A 16,703-nucleotide genomic window follows, 5' to 3' on the forward strand; every position below is an offset into this window, starting at 1 on the left:
AGATAGACAACGATAATATAAAGCTGACGATGTAACTGATTTCCAGTAAAATTCTGACTAAGCAAGTTTCAGTAATGTTATGATCAACATGCTAAAGTTTGAATACTTGCAAATGATCACAGGCAACAAACACATTTGGTATAACATATAGTCATTCCTATCCAACAGAAGAGCGAGGGAATGCAGGGTGGTCGTGGTGGAAGTGTGGTGATGGGCAAGGAGCAGCGTCTCCAGTCCTACCAGCGAGCGGTGTTTGGGGCGCTGTTCTTAGGCTACGCCTGCTACACCTACAATCGCAAGAGTGTGTCCTACGCCATCCCCACACTCCTCGCCTCCGGGCTCATCACCACAAGTACCATTGGTGAGTCATGTAGTTACTCAGTGTGTGTGTGTGTCGTATTTTGCTATATATAATAGTCGCTGGTGTTGGGTGTAACCCGAGCCACACCTTGGTTTAGTTTAATGACGAAACGTGATGTGATGCATCAAATGAACAAATCCACAAGGGCCGTGACGAGGATTCGAACCTACGTCCGGCAGCATTCCAGACGCTGCCTTAATCGACTGAGCTACGACATGGTCAAAAGAGTTGAAACCTAAGTTCTGCTGAACTTAATGGATCCTGCAGCCTCTCCGAGGCACAAACCAGGGTGTAGTGAAGTAAGGGCGAAGAGGGAGAACGGCCTATTGACATAGCTCGAGTGCATGGGGGAAGTTGTGTAAAACCCTGATTTGTGCCTCGGAGAGGCTGCAGGATCCAGTAAGTTCAGTAGAACTTCGGTTTCAACACTTTTGACCATGTCGTAGCTCAGTGGATTAAGGCAGCGTCTGGGATGCTCCCGGACGTAGGTTCGAATCCTCGTCACGGCCCTTGTGGATTTGTTCATTTGATGCATCACGCCATTGTGATTTCTGTGTGTAATTATAGGTATGTTAATGAGCTGTGTCCCATCGTGCGATCTCTTTTGTTGGTCGATTCGCAATGTCCGTTTATACGTGCTCTTAATTGTTTAGGTGTTAGACGGACCAATTAGCTTTGTAACCAAATTGAACTCGTGTGTTTACTGGGATTCTAATCATTGCAATGTTACTCGTTACTAACGATTCCTGTAACACAGTGGTAGGTTGGCATGTCGAATTTTAACTATAAATTATTCTTTAATGTGTTTCAGGAATCATTAACAGCTGCCAAAACACCGCCTATGCGATCAGCAAATTCCTGGGTGGCATTTTGTCTGACAAAATGAGCGCCCGCGTCTTGTTTTCCATAGGTGAGTACCAATACAGCTGATTGCTTACCCAGGCTCTCAGGGGCCAGATTCACGAAAGCACTTACGCAAGCACTTACGAACGTTTACATCTTTTCTCAATCTTTGGCGGCTTTGTTTCCAATTATTAAACAGTTAATGAGCTCCGAAGCACCAGGAGGCTGTTTATAACAATAACAACAGTTGAATGTGAAGTTTTCATGCTTGTAAACTGTTTAATAAATGTAACCAAAGCCGTCAAAGATTGAGGAAAGATGTACACGTTCGTTAGTGCTTTCGTGAATCTGGCCCCTGGTTTAATTTTACACTAATATAGCACTGTCACTGTTTTCAAAGTATAATTGTTAGAACTTTTAATGTATTTTCCTATTTATGTTGTTAACTTTTGAAATTAAATAATTGATAATATGATGGAGTTATTGATATAGAGACACCTAGGCCTGAATTTGACATCTTCAGTTCATGGTCCACTTAGCGTTATCTCCCGCGGAACTCTGGGTGAAGCGCACATGGTCCAGTACGAAGCTGAAAATATTAGTAACGACGAGACTTTGTGATTTATAGCAAAATCTCGTTTTGGATGGTACATCGTAATATTTATTTGTTGGACAATATTGTTGGATATCTTAGGGTCGGAGGGAAGAAGGGTGTTAGTAATGTTTTTTATTTTGTAAATGGAGAACTCACAAGCATCACGTGTAAATTCAAGCATATTACAAATTGTTTAATGTCCTTAGAATTAAAAAATCAGTCTTGGCGCAACTTGAATTAAATATCACTGAGATATGCTTTGCCTGCATGTATTATGTGTGTTGTGGAGAGGCATAACAAACTTAATGTGAATTTTGTAATTATAAGAACCAAAAGTGGCACAAAGATAGACCAATATATTGTGAACAGACTTGAATTTTGTAATTTGCATTACAAATATCCTCCATGTCGGCCATAACAGCCATCTTATAAAATGGCCTCCAGGCGATGGAGTTAGTTTGTGGAACTGAACAAGAAAGAATAGGTGGTGTATGTGGGGTTAATTGAATATCGTAGTCTTAACAAATAAATAAATTAGATTTTACCATGGATATTCAATTCGGAACCACGCATTGAAACCGACTTAGTGAGTTTGCCTTGTGCGCCTCATGTGGTTAACTGCACAACGATTCAGCTGCCTATGGTTTTGCGATCTTCACTGTTACTTGTGTTTAGACCCAACCACTTTCTTGCCTGTGTCTTGGGGCTGCCATATCGATGTGGGGACCACCTAACATCACCGCTAGCTTGTCTCCCGTAGCTCTCGTGCACCACTGCGTAATCTGCTTGACCAAGGCAAACAGGCTGGTCGAAGGTGCCTATTGCCTCTACTCTGTCTGGGATGTGATTTGCCCAAAACACTGTTATAATAAGTGGGGTTGTACAAATAATACTCATTGTAATACGCATGTAAACTTTAACATTATATCTTACGTACGAGAGATACACGCAGCCAGGTTAGTATAGTTAACTATTTACAATACCCGCAGAGAGCTCGTGTTTCAAGACAGATCAGTGTCCGCTCCTCTCAGCCTTGATCCAAGCGCTGGGAGATTCGTTAGTTTTAGATTCAGCCACTCGGAACAGGTTCCAAGAAGCACGAGCTATGGTGAGCCCGTAGTGGACTTAACTGGCATAGAAGCGGGGCTGGGAGGTAACACATGTTAATTAACAACTTGCCTGCTGACACTACCAGCCTGGGGGGGGGGGGGGGGTTGCTTACACAAACACTACAAGCGCACCTTGTTAGTTTAGATCATTTATTATGCATCCCATACCCATCCTGTGGACGGTAGTGGAAAGGGTTACAGAGGCACATAATGGGCTCAGGGACTAAACCCCACAATTCATTTAGCTAAGTTACAGTATTGATGAGCTTGTTACAAAATTCAATGCACATCTTCACATCAACAATGGCCTCGAGACCGACTACAAGCACACTTTCTAAATTAAGCAACTGACATATGTGGAGAGCTAGTGTCAAAACTGATATGTTTATTCTGCACACCGCACCCCCCCCCCCAATCCATGCAGTGGGCAGCCGTGGATAGGTTACAATCTCTCAGTTACTATCGACAGTTAGCAAACTGGGGACATTTGGCTAAGATTTCTGGCAGCAGATATTTGTTGTACCCTGGAGATTATATATCAGACATTTACGTCACTTGTCACTTGTTACAGTACCTGCCAACACCGCTTAAGCTGGTACTGCAAGCGTAGGTGGCATTTATTATGGTGTTTTCGTTTCACACATCCAGAAGGGGTAACATTTGGTTTGATATTAGGCATCAGGGCACCTAGGGTGGCCAGACGTCCTGCTTTTGCGCACTCTGTCCTCCGATACTCGCTTCCTCGATTAGGACGTTAATTTGTCCTTTTTGGGACCTGTCTAAAAATAATTACAGTATATATATATATATATATATATATATATATATATATATATATATATATATATATATGTATATATATATATATATATATATATATATATATATATATATATATATATATATATATATATATATATATTGGGAACAGCTGGTCCCTGTTCCCAGAGGGGGCCAGCTGTTCTCAGCAGGGACCAGCTGTTCTCAGCAGGGACCAGCTGTTCCCAGAGGGGAATAGCTGTTCCCAGAGGGGGGCCAGCTGTTCCCAGCAGGGGCCAGCTGTTCCCAGAGGGGGCCAGCTGTTCCCAGAGGGGACCAGCTGTTCCCAGAGGGGGCCAGCTGTTCCCAGAGGGGGCCAGCTGTTCCCAGCAGAGACCAGCTGTTCCCAGAGGGGACCAGCTGTTCCCAGAGGGGACCAGCTGTTCCCAGAGGGGGCCAGCTGTTGCCGGCGGAGATCAGTTGTTGCCAGACGCCGCCCCAGATGATATTGTTTACGCTACCTTATCTTGCTCGGTCGTATCAGGCACAATAAGGTTCTTGAGAGTTGTCAACAGCTCTCGCTGATAGCGGCTGTGTACCCCGTTCCCTTTACACCTGATCCAATCAACTTCTTATCTCTCTCTCTCCACTCTTTATTAGTTGCAAATTACGTTACCAATTATGTTATAAATATTCTGTGAGCGTTAGTTTATTGTGCACCTCATACTTATCCTGTGAGTAGTAGATTATTGTGAACCCTATATTCATCCTGTGAGTGGTAGTTTATTGTGCACCTCATACTTATCCTGTGAGTAGTAGTTTATTGTGAACCCTATATTCATCCTGTGAGTGGTAGTTTATTGTGCACCTCATAGTAATTAAAGCTAACAAAATAAAATGTTCTTAGCTTTAATTAGCCTAATTTACGAATATATGTTTCCTACTGAAGTAATAAATAGACAAATTAACTACATGATGAACTAATGTAACAAATTCAGTCACACACAACTTTCATTTTAAATAAGCAAAACGTGTATGCTTTTTGTTTTTTGTATTTTAAACACTGTAAGTATATTACTGTAACAGTTCACACCAATCTTATAAACCAAGGCGCGCGTCGGCTCGATACTTAAGCCTGTTAATAACAAAAATCGACCTCCGTCCTTCTCTAATGATTTTCTCAAGCACATTGATTTATCTCCAAAGCAATTACGTAATAGCCTAAAAATAAAATGCACATCAAAAGCATTAAATATTAATTAACCTAGCTAAAATACTGCTAACATTATTGCTAAACTTTCATGATAATTTACATCATTTATCATTTAGTATTGCATTCAAATGTATTATCTTCAGGCGGCCGTTGGTGCTAAAGGGAGAGGGAGAGAATTATCAGGGGGAAAGCGCGCTGACTGTATAGCTATATAACACTGGAAAGGGGTCAGGATAAGGATTTGGGATGGTACTGGGGGGGTAGGGGAATTGTGCCCAACCACTTGGACGGTCGGGGGATTGAACGCCGACCTGCATTAAGCGAGACCGTCTCTCTACCGTCCAATCCAACTTGTTGGACTGTTAAAGGGAGCGTGAATTGCAAGTTGGAGGGGGAGGGTGTGCCTAGGCAACTGTGCCTCCCTGTTGTATCACAACCTCTCTTCCAAAAATTATAGTACTTCTATCAACTTTTGGTTAAACATAATGAACTGTTACACCAGAATACTTCATGGTCTACACTACTACATTTGTAGAAGGCACGAGAACAATTTACCAACCAAACGAATATAAGTGTTACACTAAGTTTTCCCAGGCCTAGCGTAACACATATATGTCAACACATCCTCCTTCAAAACCCGGAAAAAGTTTTGTATTTTTGTTGCTAAGAAAACTTAATCATCTTAAGTCTAATACACACTCTCTGAGTCCTAATACAGTCCAAATATGTGTGCTATACTAGGCACATATTTTTAGGAATATGTGCCTAGTATAGCCTAGGAATATTTTTTTGGAATTTTAGCTTGATTTGTTTCCAACTATAAAGTGAATAGCGCCAAATTCTACCATCCAATTGTCCATTACGTCAATATATATGTATGATGGCCCACATAGTTACAAAACGTACTATCTAAAGAGGAATATGGCTTGATATGTGTACTAAATTAGACCTATAATGGCGTATATTAGGCCTAGTACAGGTTAGCTTCGGTTTTATAATTAATGTTCCACTTTCTAAAATTAGATATAAGGAGTATTGGTTTCAACAGCCAATTTGTGTGGGTTCGACCGATAGTTGCTATAAATACTATCTGTTTGTTTATGTCGGTGTTCACATGTATTGGTCGTGGTGATCAGGCGCCGGCCACGTGCACACCCACTCTATCACTGCCCTCACACACCATCGATATAGCCTACAGTTTTTACACCTGGCCAGATACAATAAGATACAATGAGTTATTAGTGCATTGCAAGATATGATGACCACATATGAAGCACCAGCTGGCCCGGGCAAGGTAGGGAGATTATATATATATATATATATATATATATATATATATATATATATATATATATATATATATATATGTATATATATATATATATATATATATATATATATATATATACATGTATATATATATATATATATATATATATATATATATATATATATATATATATATATATATACATGTATATATATATATATATATATATATATATATATATATATATATATATACATATATATATATATATATATATATATATATATATATATATATATATATATATATATATATATATATATATATATATATATTGCACAACTTGCCTAAACACGCAAGTGAAGTGTTACAACTTTAGGACACTTTCCCACCAGGAGACTCGAACCCTAGCCAGCACAGAAGCCTCACAGCAACTGGCATAACAGGTACGCCTTTAACCAACTGCATCAAACTCAGACCCTTAAAAGAGATGGTAATTTCGGGGTTTCAGACAATAGATTGTTTCAGATGGTAATTTCAGACCCAGGGGGCAATGACTTGGTGCGCCCTAAAATATACTAATATATATATACTACATTCTAAATAAGATTATCACTTCCACTTTTAATTAATCCACAGTGAATTAATCATTATTTTACTTGCAAACTGTTGACTGTATTTGTTATTTGAGCCTCAAAAGTATAATTATGACAACTGAAGACAAAATGCGTATCATACATTGCCTTTGTGAAGTTGCCTTCTTTCTTCCCGTTATGTTTCCCTCTTGGTTATTGGCTCATTCGCCATGCTTTCACGACCGGCTCTCACCAAGTAGCAATAACAAGTGATAAGATACTGAGGTGGCAGATAAACCCATCATGCAGTGACCCTGTGCTTGGGGTCCAACGTCCTGAGGACGACCACCTGGGAAGCCTCGCACGCTCGCTGCTGCTAGTGCATAGATTTTTTGTTAACCAGGGGCCAGATTCATGAAGCAGTTACGCAAGTACAAGTGCTTGCGTAACTGCTTCGTGAATCTGGCCCCAGATGGTTAACTTCTGACGCCTGTTAACCGACTTAGAGCTTTCCCTTTCCATAGCTCAGATTTGGCCTTATTCTGCTAGTTTTTCATGGAACACGACGCTCCCCAATTTGTGCTTCCCTGGAACACGAATTTGGTGGAAAAGTCAAGGAGGCAACCATTCAGTCCATAATACTAAGGCACTTTTTGTATTATTAACATATTTCGGTACATCTGCATTTGTGCAGCTACACTACACAATATGAAGGGGAGTAAGTAATTGCAAGGCTCCAGGTACCTCATGCCAATGAATCCGAATGGTCTGAATTGGGTATTCGATGATGTGGTGTGGGAGATCATGCCCCCAGTTCCTGCTCACAGAGTTTACACCTGGAGTATTCAGGATTGGGAGACCCGTCACCTGTAGCCACAGGTAACGGTAACCCATCCTGATCCTGGCAACCACTGTGTCGCACAGTCTGTTGCACGTTTTGTGCTGCCCATAAACATAGGTTTCAGATCTGAACAAATCAGCTTGTACTGATTTTTATGCGGGTTCTTTCAGGTCGATGAAAGTCGGTAATTTCTTTCTTATTACACCTGAGTGTTTGGTACAATATAGTTTTGACAGCAGAGATGGGGGATACCTAGGTCCTAATTCAACTTCATCTTTGTTACACGCTAATTTGGTTGCAATGTCTGTCTTATTATGATGGGTTATATTTATGTGTGATTGTATCCATACAAAGGAGATTCAAGACCCTTTACTTTGTGCAGCAATTAGGTCATTTATAATTGGTAGTATGAGGTTCTTACTGTCGATCTTCCAGGAGAAGTTTTCGATCAGAAGTTATCCTCATGGCTTCATACTGTACTACTTCAAGTTTGTCCAACACAGAGACGGGGAAGTTAATTAAATGCAAAGCATGATAATCAACTAGAGATCTAACAAACATCATATAGAATAATCTAGCATATTTATTGCTGGTACCAATATTCTTACCAGTAAGTGTTTTCAGTGGTTTAACTCTTTCTTTTAACCTACAATGTAGATATAAGGAGTATAATGTCACTGTTGATATCAGCTCCAAGGTATATGTGCTGCCCACACATACAACTACAAAATAAAATATACATACAAAATACATACAACTAAGGCACAAACCAATACAAAATCACTGGCGGGCGCGAGTGAGGGTGCTACCTCTGTGTCACGAGGAGATTATTGTCGTGTTCTAGTCAGGTGTTGGGCTTAAGACCTATCAACCTCTTGAGAGTTATGATGGTCTGGTGCTCTTTATCGAATAGCTGGTGGTCTTAATCTCTCCCTGTAATCTAAACTATTTATTTATTTATTTATTTATTTATTTATTTATTTATTTATTTATTTATTTATTTATTTATTTATTTATTTATTTATTGAATTATGTATTTATATACGAGAGGAGTATACTGGGTTTGTGAGAGTACACAACATTAGTTTTCTTACATTTATGCATAGCCACTGACACGCATAGCGTTTCGGGCAGGTCCTTAATCTAACAGATAGAGTAAGCTTATTAATAGTTACAGTGTAGCAAAATTTGAGATCAACATAATAACTACAATATAAATTGACGAAATTGATTACACTGGCGAAGTTGCATGTCTTAATATTAGAGGAATGGGCAGCACAAAATAGTGTTGAGTTTGAAGCGCAAGGTAGGAAACTATGAGGATGATATGACTTAAGAAGCTTGGGGTATATCTCCTTGCTGATCGCTTGGTTGTGGTAGATCAAGAGTGGGGAAACTTGATGTCATTCGACGAGCATAGTTTTCTTAGCGATGATTTGATAAGACCGCATTTTTTGAAGAATAGTAATATGCAATAAAAGGTCGTCTTATATTAACAGTGACTTATAATTAAAGCTCCAAAAGAATTGTTAATTATGGATTTAAATGCTCTGTGTTATAGCAAGAAGAGAAAGATAAATGTTTTGTCAATCGAAGATATCTTTGGCATAATTTTAGGATTAAGTTGTGTTGTAGAGTAATTCAAGTATTTGGCGTTCTGTAGTGTGTATTTTATACGAAAGTTATTAAAATATTATCAATAGATTAGAGAGGCAAATAATAATAATAATAATTTTATTTGTAAGAATGTGTAGAAAGAACACAAGAGGAAGGGACAATTGTATGTAGAGGAGTTACATATAAAAATGAAGCTACTACTACGCAAAGCTTTTCGGGCAAAACGTTTGAATAATTTTCGTACAAAAATAATTTATAGGTATAATGGGGTTAAACACTTAATTACTAAATGAAAAGGTAACATATTAGATGTTCAGGAGATATAACAATGATATACAATGATTAGTTTATTTCTAATGATGGCAGGCATAGCCTACATATACTATATAATAGCCTACTACATTATAGCATTGTAGTTTTAACAACAATAAGCATTGTAGTTTTAACAACAATAAGCATTGTAGTTTTAACAATACAAAGGTGCATTTTAGTACAGCCACTAGAAACATAACCAAAAATAAATCAGTAAAATTGAAAAGTTTAAAGGTATAAACAATAATAAACAAAGATAACATATATGACTTAAATAGTCAAGTAAACGAAATTTAACGTCCAGGGTCACAGCATCTTACTACGTCTGATAAGAGGTTCCTGGGGAAGGGAGATAAGCCGGTGCACATGTATTGTGTTATCTGCTGTTATGCAAGCACGGCCCTCAAGAAGGCTTGGTTGCAATCAACATGTGGGCTCGGTCAACACCGGGTATCTTTCTTATCTCTGACATAACACCTCAAGCTCCTGCTATCACGTGACTGCCTTCTTACTCACCGTTGACCGTTATCTTGAGATGATTTCGGGGCTTTTTAGTGTCCCCGCGGCCCGGTCCTTGACCAGGCCTCCACCCCCAGGAAGCAGCCCGTGACAGCTGACTAACACCCAGGTACCTATTTTACTGCTAGGTAACAGGGCATAGGGTGAAAGAAACTCTGCCCATTGTTTCTCGCCGGCGCCTGGGATCGAACCCAGGACCACAGGATCACAAGTCCAGCGTGCTGTCCGCTCGGCCGACCGGCTCCCCCGTGCTGATAATCTAGCTTTGCTGGTGCAGGCAAGAGTGTTGACTGCCGGAGGGGCTCCTCAGTGACTTTTAACACGCACAGAACTAAGAGATAAATGTATTAGTGGCTTTAGGCACTGTATGTACTAGTTCTAGAAATCCAACATTATGTTCGTAACTCATCATGTATGTATGTACTTTTACCTGAATAAACATTTGATTTGATTTGTATTATAACAGCAGTGGTCCAGGAGGTATATATAACCTGGGTCCCCACCCTTCCATGGGGGACGAGTTACTGCCCCGCTCCTGTGCCGGGTAAGTCCACTTACGGGCTCACCATAGCTCGTGCTACTTGGAACGTTTTGTTCCAAGTAGAATCTTAAACAACGTTCCATGGGAGGTGAAGCCATCGTGTCCAGCTTGCTGTAGTACACGTTATATCAGACAGTTATCATGCACGCCAACAGTCCCACTTACATTATGGAAGCGACGAAACACCTTCATCATAAACCCCTGCAGTGTATATGAAACACTAGATGGGGGTACTTGATGGTGTCTGGGTCTATCTGTCTGTCTGTCTCAGTCTCTTTCTAGTGCAACATGCATTATTATGAACGCATGAAAAACTCTAGAAAAAGCACCATTCCAGATAAGTCCCATTAGGAATCGATTCTTCTTCTTAAAGGGGCAATGGGTTAATGGGGCCTATGATAGTCCCCTAACACCCATGAGTCTTCCTGAAAAGTTGTTTGAGGCTAGCCCCAAGCATCTGTCCTCCAACCTTACATAAATAATTTGTAAATTTGTAGAGATCCCCAGGGCCAACTACTTATTTTCCCCAAGATATAACAGCGCCGGGGCACATAATTACTGCTAGGTGAACAGAGGCACATGCGAAGGGAGACAAATGTAACTAGGATATTATTTGAATATTTGGAAAAATCTTCTTAGAAAAATCAAGGTCGAAATGTTCTGTTATGCGACTATTGCATAATAGAATTTTTATTGTGTGGAAAAGTTCCGGCAGTGTTATTGAGGTTGTAAGTTTAGTTCATTTATGATGCACAACATACACACTAAGACGGAGTGTGATGTGATCAGGGCTGGCGGTGAGCGGAGCGTGCACCCTGATCTTCTCCAGGACTGAGAATGCAGTGATCTGGGCGCTGCTCTGGTTCCTCAACGGGTTTGCTCAGGGCGCCGGCTGGCCTGCCTGTGCTAAGCTCCTCAAGAAGGTACTGTATCTCTACATCCTCGGCGTTTAAGATTAGAATGCACAATATTGAATTTTACCCTGGTTAAATTGTTTGAAATTAAATTTTTGCCCAAAGGTTCTGAGTTAAATTACAGATTTGGTTCAATGTTTATGCAACCATAGTATCTTTCTACACCCCCCTGCAGTCCCGTCCTCCACACACACTGCACCACCACCACCATCATTAATACAATTGCTGATTATACAAACCACGTGTTCAGTTGCATCGATATAAACTCCCCACGGGCCCGCTCCCTCCCCTCCTAGCATGTGGAGTGTATGCTAACCTTTACTGCATGCTTGTGTGTGTGTGTAAACAGTGGTTCAGCCCCGCCAACTTCGGCACGTGGTGGAGCGTGTTGACGGCCAGCAGTAACGTGTCGGGAAGCCTCTCCCCGCTCCTGGCAGCCTATGTCATCATCAACCACGGCTGGAGCGCCTCACTCATTATCTCTGGTCAGTCTTACTATGTCCATTATGGGAAGTAGTTACATGTGTAGTATTGTTAAAGACCTGTGTGTCCAGAAATATGTAGTCTATTTCCTGTCATAGAACTTTGTGAAGTTTAGGAAATATGTTTTAAACCCATGATGTTCATACTTCTCAGGTCTCAATTTTTGAATTTGATCCTTTACATGTAGCTTGTTTTTAATGAATTTATAGAAAAGGCGTGGATACATTTATATTTATGGCCTGGATATTTATAGAAATAGGCCTGGTGTGTGTGTGTGTGTGTGTGTGTGTGTGTGTGTGTGTGTGTGTGTGTGTGTGTGTGTGTGTGTGTGTGTGTGTGTGTGTGTGTGTGTGTGTGTGTGTGTGTGTGCGTGCGTGCGTGCGTGCGTGCATGCGTGTGTGTGTGTGTGTGTGTGTGTGTGTGTGTGTGTGTGTGTGTGTGTGTGTGTGTGTGTGTGTGTGTGTGTGTGTGTGTGTGTATGTGTTTATTTGCACGCGTGCGTGCATGCCTGCTTGTGTGCGCTCGCACGTGCATACATCCTAGGTAGTTTGCTGACGCCAATTTGTGTGGTTGCCAGGTCTACTGTCTGTGGTGATGGCCGGAGTGACCCTTGTGACTCTGGTTGACGAGCCCGCCCTCGCTCACCTCCCAGACCCCACCACCAGCCACACCCCAACATCCAGCAGTGAGTTATCTTCTCTTATCTCACTCCTTAACAACGACCAGCAGATCACCTTGACTCTCTGCACCATACTTTAACAAACCATTCAACTGTTATCTCAGAGATGGAGAGTGTTGGCAGTGTTACCTTAGAGTAGGACAGTCTTGCAAGTGCTATAACTTATCATACCTGAAAGAAATTGTTGTTCAAGTAAGTTGTTGTAAGTATTAGAGGGTTTTCAGAGAGTGAGTGTAGCGAGAAGATGACGGCGAGGCAGCTGGCGGCGTCGCCTTTCCTGTGGCTGGTGTCGGTGTGTTACCTCATCGTCTTCTGCTCCAAGACGGCCCTCGCAGACTGGGGACAGGTCTTCCTCATGGAGGAGCTCGGCCGATCACAGATGCAAGGTACGCAAGCTGGCTGCAGGCGGGAGGGGGTTTAGAGGCACCAGGTACAGTTACATACTATAAAGTCACTTACATTATGCCCAACGCACACTCTAAATTACATTTTTTTTGCATATTGTTTTACACTTGTCTAGTACTTGATATGCTTGAAGATATCATACTATAATTCAACAATAAGGTTGTTTAGTATGGGTAAATATGTTATCGTCTCCCCACAGCGAGTTCCTTCACCAGTGCTCTGGAGACTGGCGGGTTCTTTGGCGGCATCCTGGCGGGCGTCCTCACGGACAAGATGGCTTCCACGGTACGGTGTACACCTCCACTCTCCTCCAGTTGGTGCTTTTGTTTTGCTGTGTTGAGGGAGTGTGATTATGAGGGGTGGGTGGTGGGACGGCGGCTGCCTCATGCCTGAGTGACATAGTGGGTGATGGGATTGAATGTTTGCTGATGGAATATCCAACTTTCTGACCCACCGAAGACTCCGTATCTCCTCCCCAAATCTTCCAATAGTACCAGTCTAACCATAGTTAATGAAACAGCTCAGTAGACGCTGTATTTTGGTATGCATCAAATATGTTTCCAAAGGTTTCCTGTGTACGGCAGTATATACCTTTGTACCACAGCTGCTTATATGATTATATTTATAATTATCACCTAGGCCTGTGTTCACCCAGCAGTTGAATAGGTGCACAGGACTTAGGCAACTGTTTTGGGTTGCATCCTAGAGAAGGTCTGGAATTATCCTGGGAGGGGGATCTTGATGAGTCTAGCAGGCACTGCGACAACGGCAATTAGTACTTCAGTATCGAGCTTCCAGTATTATCTCCTGATATTGTGTCCTTTTTTTAATTGTATGAACCCGCTACGCTACGTACGTACTAGTGACTGTACAAGAATGTAACAACTCTTGTATATATCTCAAAAAAAAAAACAGTGAGCATGTTCCATTTTCTGTGTATGGAGGGTATAATTATGGTAAACCACGTTGGCCGGCAGGTGAGCATGAGAGGTAACGCTCGTCTGATGGTTGCTGCCAGCTTCATGGTGGCCTGTGCTGCCGGGCTACACTTCTTGAGGGTCTTCCTCACGCCTCACACCTCACAGGTACAACCTTCCTCATGCCCCCCCTCATAGGTACACCTACCTCGTGCCCCCTCACAACCTCTCGGGGGGTAGAAATAGCCTAAGCTACTCTATCCCTTTGAGATGTATTTTTTCTTGTCTCAATAAACATACTTGAACTTGAACCCATGGGTACACCACGACTAAACCATCTGAGTTAATAACCTTAGCAGTAAACCCTATCTCAGTTATGTATATAATAACCGTAAATTATTAGTAATATTGTAAACTATGCTTGTAGTGAAGTGCATATTAATAATAAAGTGAGTGTGAGTATAATAAGGTGTTGTTGGTGCGGCAGATGGTGGTGTCTGGCGTGGGCGTGGTGTTGGGCGCCAGCATGTTTGGCCCCATCTCCATCTACGGCATCGTGGCCTCCGAGACCTTCCCCGCCCATCTCTCCGGCACCGCCCACGCCGTCGTCGCCCTCGCGGCAAATGGTGGGTGGCCCTCCTGGAAGGGAGGGGAGGGGGGGGGGGGGAAGGGGGATTTCTTTAAAAGAGACAGACCCTCTAGGATAATATTTAGTTGAGTGGGATTGCGTGTTGGTTAGGATCCAGTAGTTTGTGTGTACTTATTTAGGAACGTATGCCGGGTTTGTGCTCCAGCTCCTGGGTCCCACTGACAGACGCATCAGGTGAAAGCAGCTTTGTCTGTTTGTTTCAACCAGCTCGATCCTACACGCACAAATGTACCTAACATATTGAATTTAATTGATTATTTAAACAATTATGAACACTAAGTATAACGTTGACAAAACAGATATATGATATTTAAAGTTACCGTAGATTTATAAAAATACATCGGCCCAACAAAATCAGATGCCTGACGTGTTGTGTTGGTTGAGAGTGAATTGATGTCATATACAAGCAGAAACGGACATACACATAGAATTATATTTATCAACCAATTTCTGGTGTCCAGTATTGAACCAGTTAGATAAGCATCAGTGGATTCTGAAACGTAGGTACATAGATTAGTGTATTTATCTCATATCAGTGAGCTGATGCTTGTCAAAGCTAACAGTACTGCCCAACAGGTTTCGTATTAAAGTAAGGCCTATATACTTGTTTAGGTATTTCAGGAGTGATAATTATAAGATGTTCCATTCTATATTAAAATATTAAATTTGAAATATATTCTACTGAAAAATTACAATCTTCTATAAAAAAAATAGTTTGATATGTGAGAGCCAGAAGTGGGTTGTGTACGAGGCGTGTGAGGGAGGTTGATGTGTGCGCTGTATTACAGTTGGTGCCGTGGCAGCCGGGTGGCCGCTGAGCTGGGTGGCCAGGACGTGGTCGTGGGGCGCCGTCCTCCTGCTCCTCGAGACCATGGCGGCTTCCTCCGTCCTCCTCATACTGTCCACCTCCGCCATACACCTTCGACCCAAGCCCAAGATGTCTTAAACCACTCAGCTTGTTCTTCTTTGCTTTTCAAATTATAGTTTTCTTTCGTAACTGGATGTGAGAGGATTCATCTATCTGCCACAGTCTGTGCAGTTTTGCCGCCACTTGTAAATGTCATCTTTACTTCAAACAAACTGTCTAGTCAGTTAGATGTGCTCTCATGTCCTATTAACAGAAAGATTAACAAAGATAGTGTATTGACATTCTAGAATCCTGGCCTATGATTGGCCAGCTTTCACAAGCATGATCTGAGTCCTGCACTACGACTGTCTGAACCACTTGAGCACACACAATATGCATATTTTTCATAAAATGTGGTAATAGAATATATTACTATGATGCTCTCCCTTGGAGAACTTTTGTGACCTGCGTATATATGATATAGGTTATGAAAACCATATTTAAATTCTCAACATTTTTAAGAATTGATTTTTAATTTTTTTTAAGCTGCCTCGTGGAATATATTATAGACTCCCCAAGTCTTAATAATGATTCCCTTTATACACTGTACTTTGATGTGTGGGAATACTTATTTTATTACAACTGCAGCTGACGTTTGACTCGTGACTGTCACTCGTAGTGTCGGGGCATTGCTCGCAAAAACCGTAAACATACCTGATATAGTCTACATGTACACACTTTAGAATGTCTACTTTGTATATATATACATGAAGGTATGCAGATGTGATAAAGTGTATACAAAACTTATAGGTTATAGAATTAAGATATTTATTGTCATACATCTTGGTGGATTGTATTAAGTTTTGCCAGTGTGGTTGAAAGACTAATGTTAATCTCATTATTTTAGTGCAAGTTGTGCCCCAGAAGGCGTCTTACATGTAAATATCGAGATTGATAAAAATTATGATCCTGTATAATTAAACGAATACAAAAAAATATATTGTACAATTAATGTACATTAAAATATTAACATTTGCAACAAATTTGTCTATTTTATACCAATTTGTTCCAAATTTGTTTAAGTTTGCTATTGCCGGAGACAAGAAACTTGTTAGGCTTATCGAGGCTTCCCCAAGGCCTACTGACCTTCCTCAGGCTGCATCCCACAACAGTTGCCTGCTAGGTGAACAGAGGCATCAGGTGAAGCAAGACGTATCCAAACATCTCCACTGAGACTTTTCGGTGTGTACCGTA

General features: G+C 41.2%; 1 protein-coding gene across 2 annotated transcripts in view; it reads left to right on the plus strand.

Annotated features, from left to right (window-relative positions):
• LOC138353534 (glucose-6-phosphate exchanger SLC37A4-like) overlaps window positions 1-16,492 on the plus strand; it is a 21,953-nt gene extending 5,461 nt beyond the window's left edge. For both annotated transcript variants that reach the window (XM_069306659.1, XM_069306658.1), the window contains exons 2-11: window positions 169-361; window positions 1,173-1,271; window positions 11,345-11,478; window positions 11,819-11,954; window positions 12,530-12,637; window positions 12,856-13,017; window positions 13,236-13,321; window positions 14,014-14,121; window positions 14,441-14,579; window positions 15,391-16,492. In XM_069306659.1, coding sequence (XP_069162760.1) covers window positions 169-361; window positions 1,173-1,271; window positions 11,345-11,478; window positions 11,819-11,954; window positions 12,530-12,637; window positions 12,856-13,017; window positions 13,236-13,321; window positions 14,014-14,121; window positions 14,441-14,579; window positions 15,391-15,548 — 1,323 coding nt within the window. In that variant the 3' untranslated portion in view covers window positions 15,549-16,492. The remainder of the gene's footprint in view (window positions 1-168; window positions 362-1,172; window positions 1,272-11,344; window positions 11,479-11,818; window positions 11,955-12,529; window positions 12,638-12,855; window positions 13,018-13,235; window positions 13,322-14,013; window positions 14,122-14,440; window positions 14,580-15,390) is intronic.
• The last annotated feature ends 211 nt before the right edge of the window (window positions 16,493-16,703 follow it).

This window comes from Procambarus clarkii, chromosome 58 (assembly GCF_040958095.1).
Source record: "Procambarus clarkii isolate CNS0578487 chromosome 58, FALCON_Pclarkii_2.0, whole genome shotgun sequence".
NCBI lineage: Eukaryota > Metazoa > Arthropoda > Malacostraca > Decapoda > Cambaridae > Procambarus > Procambarus clarkii.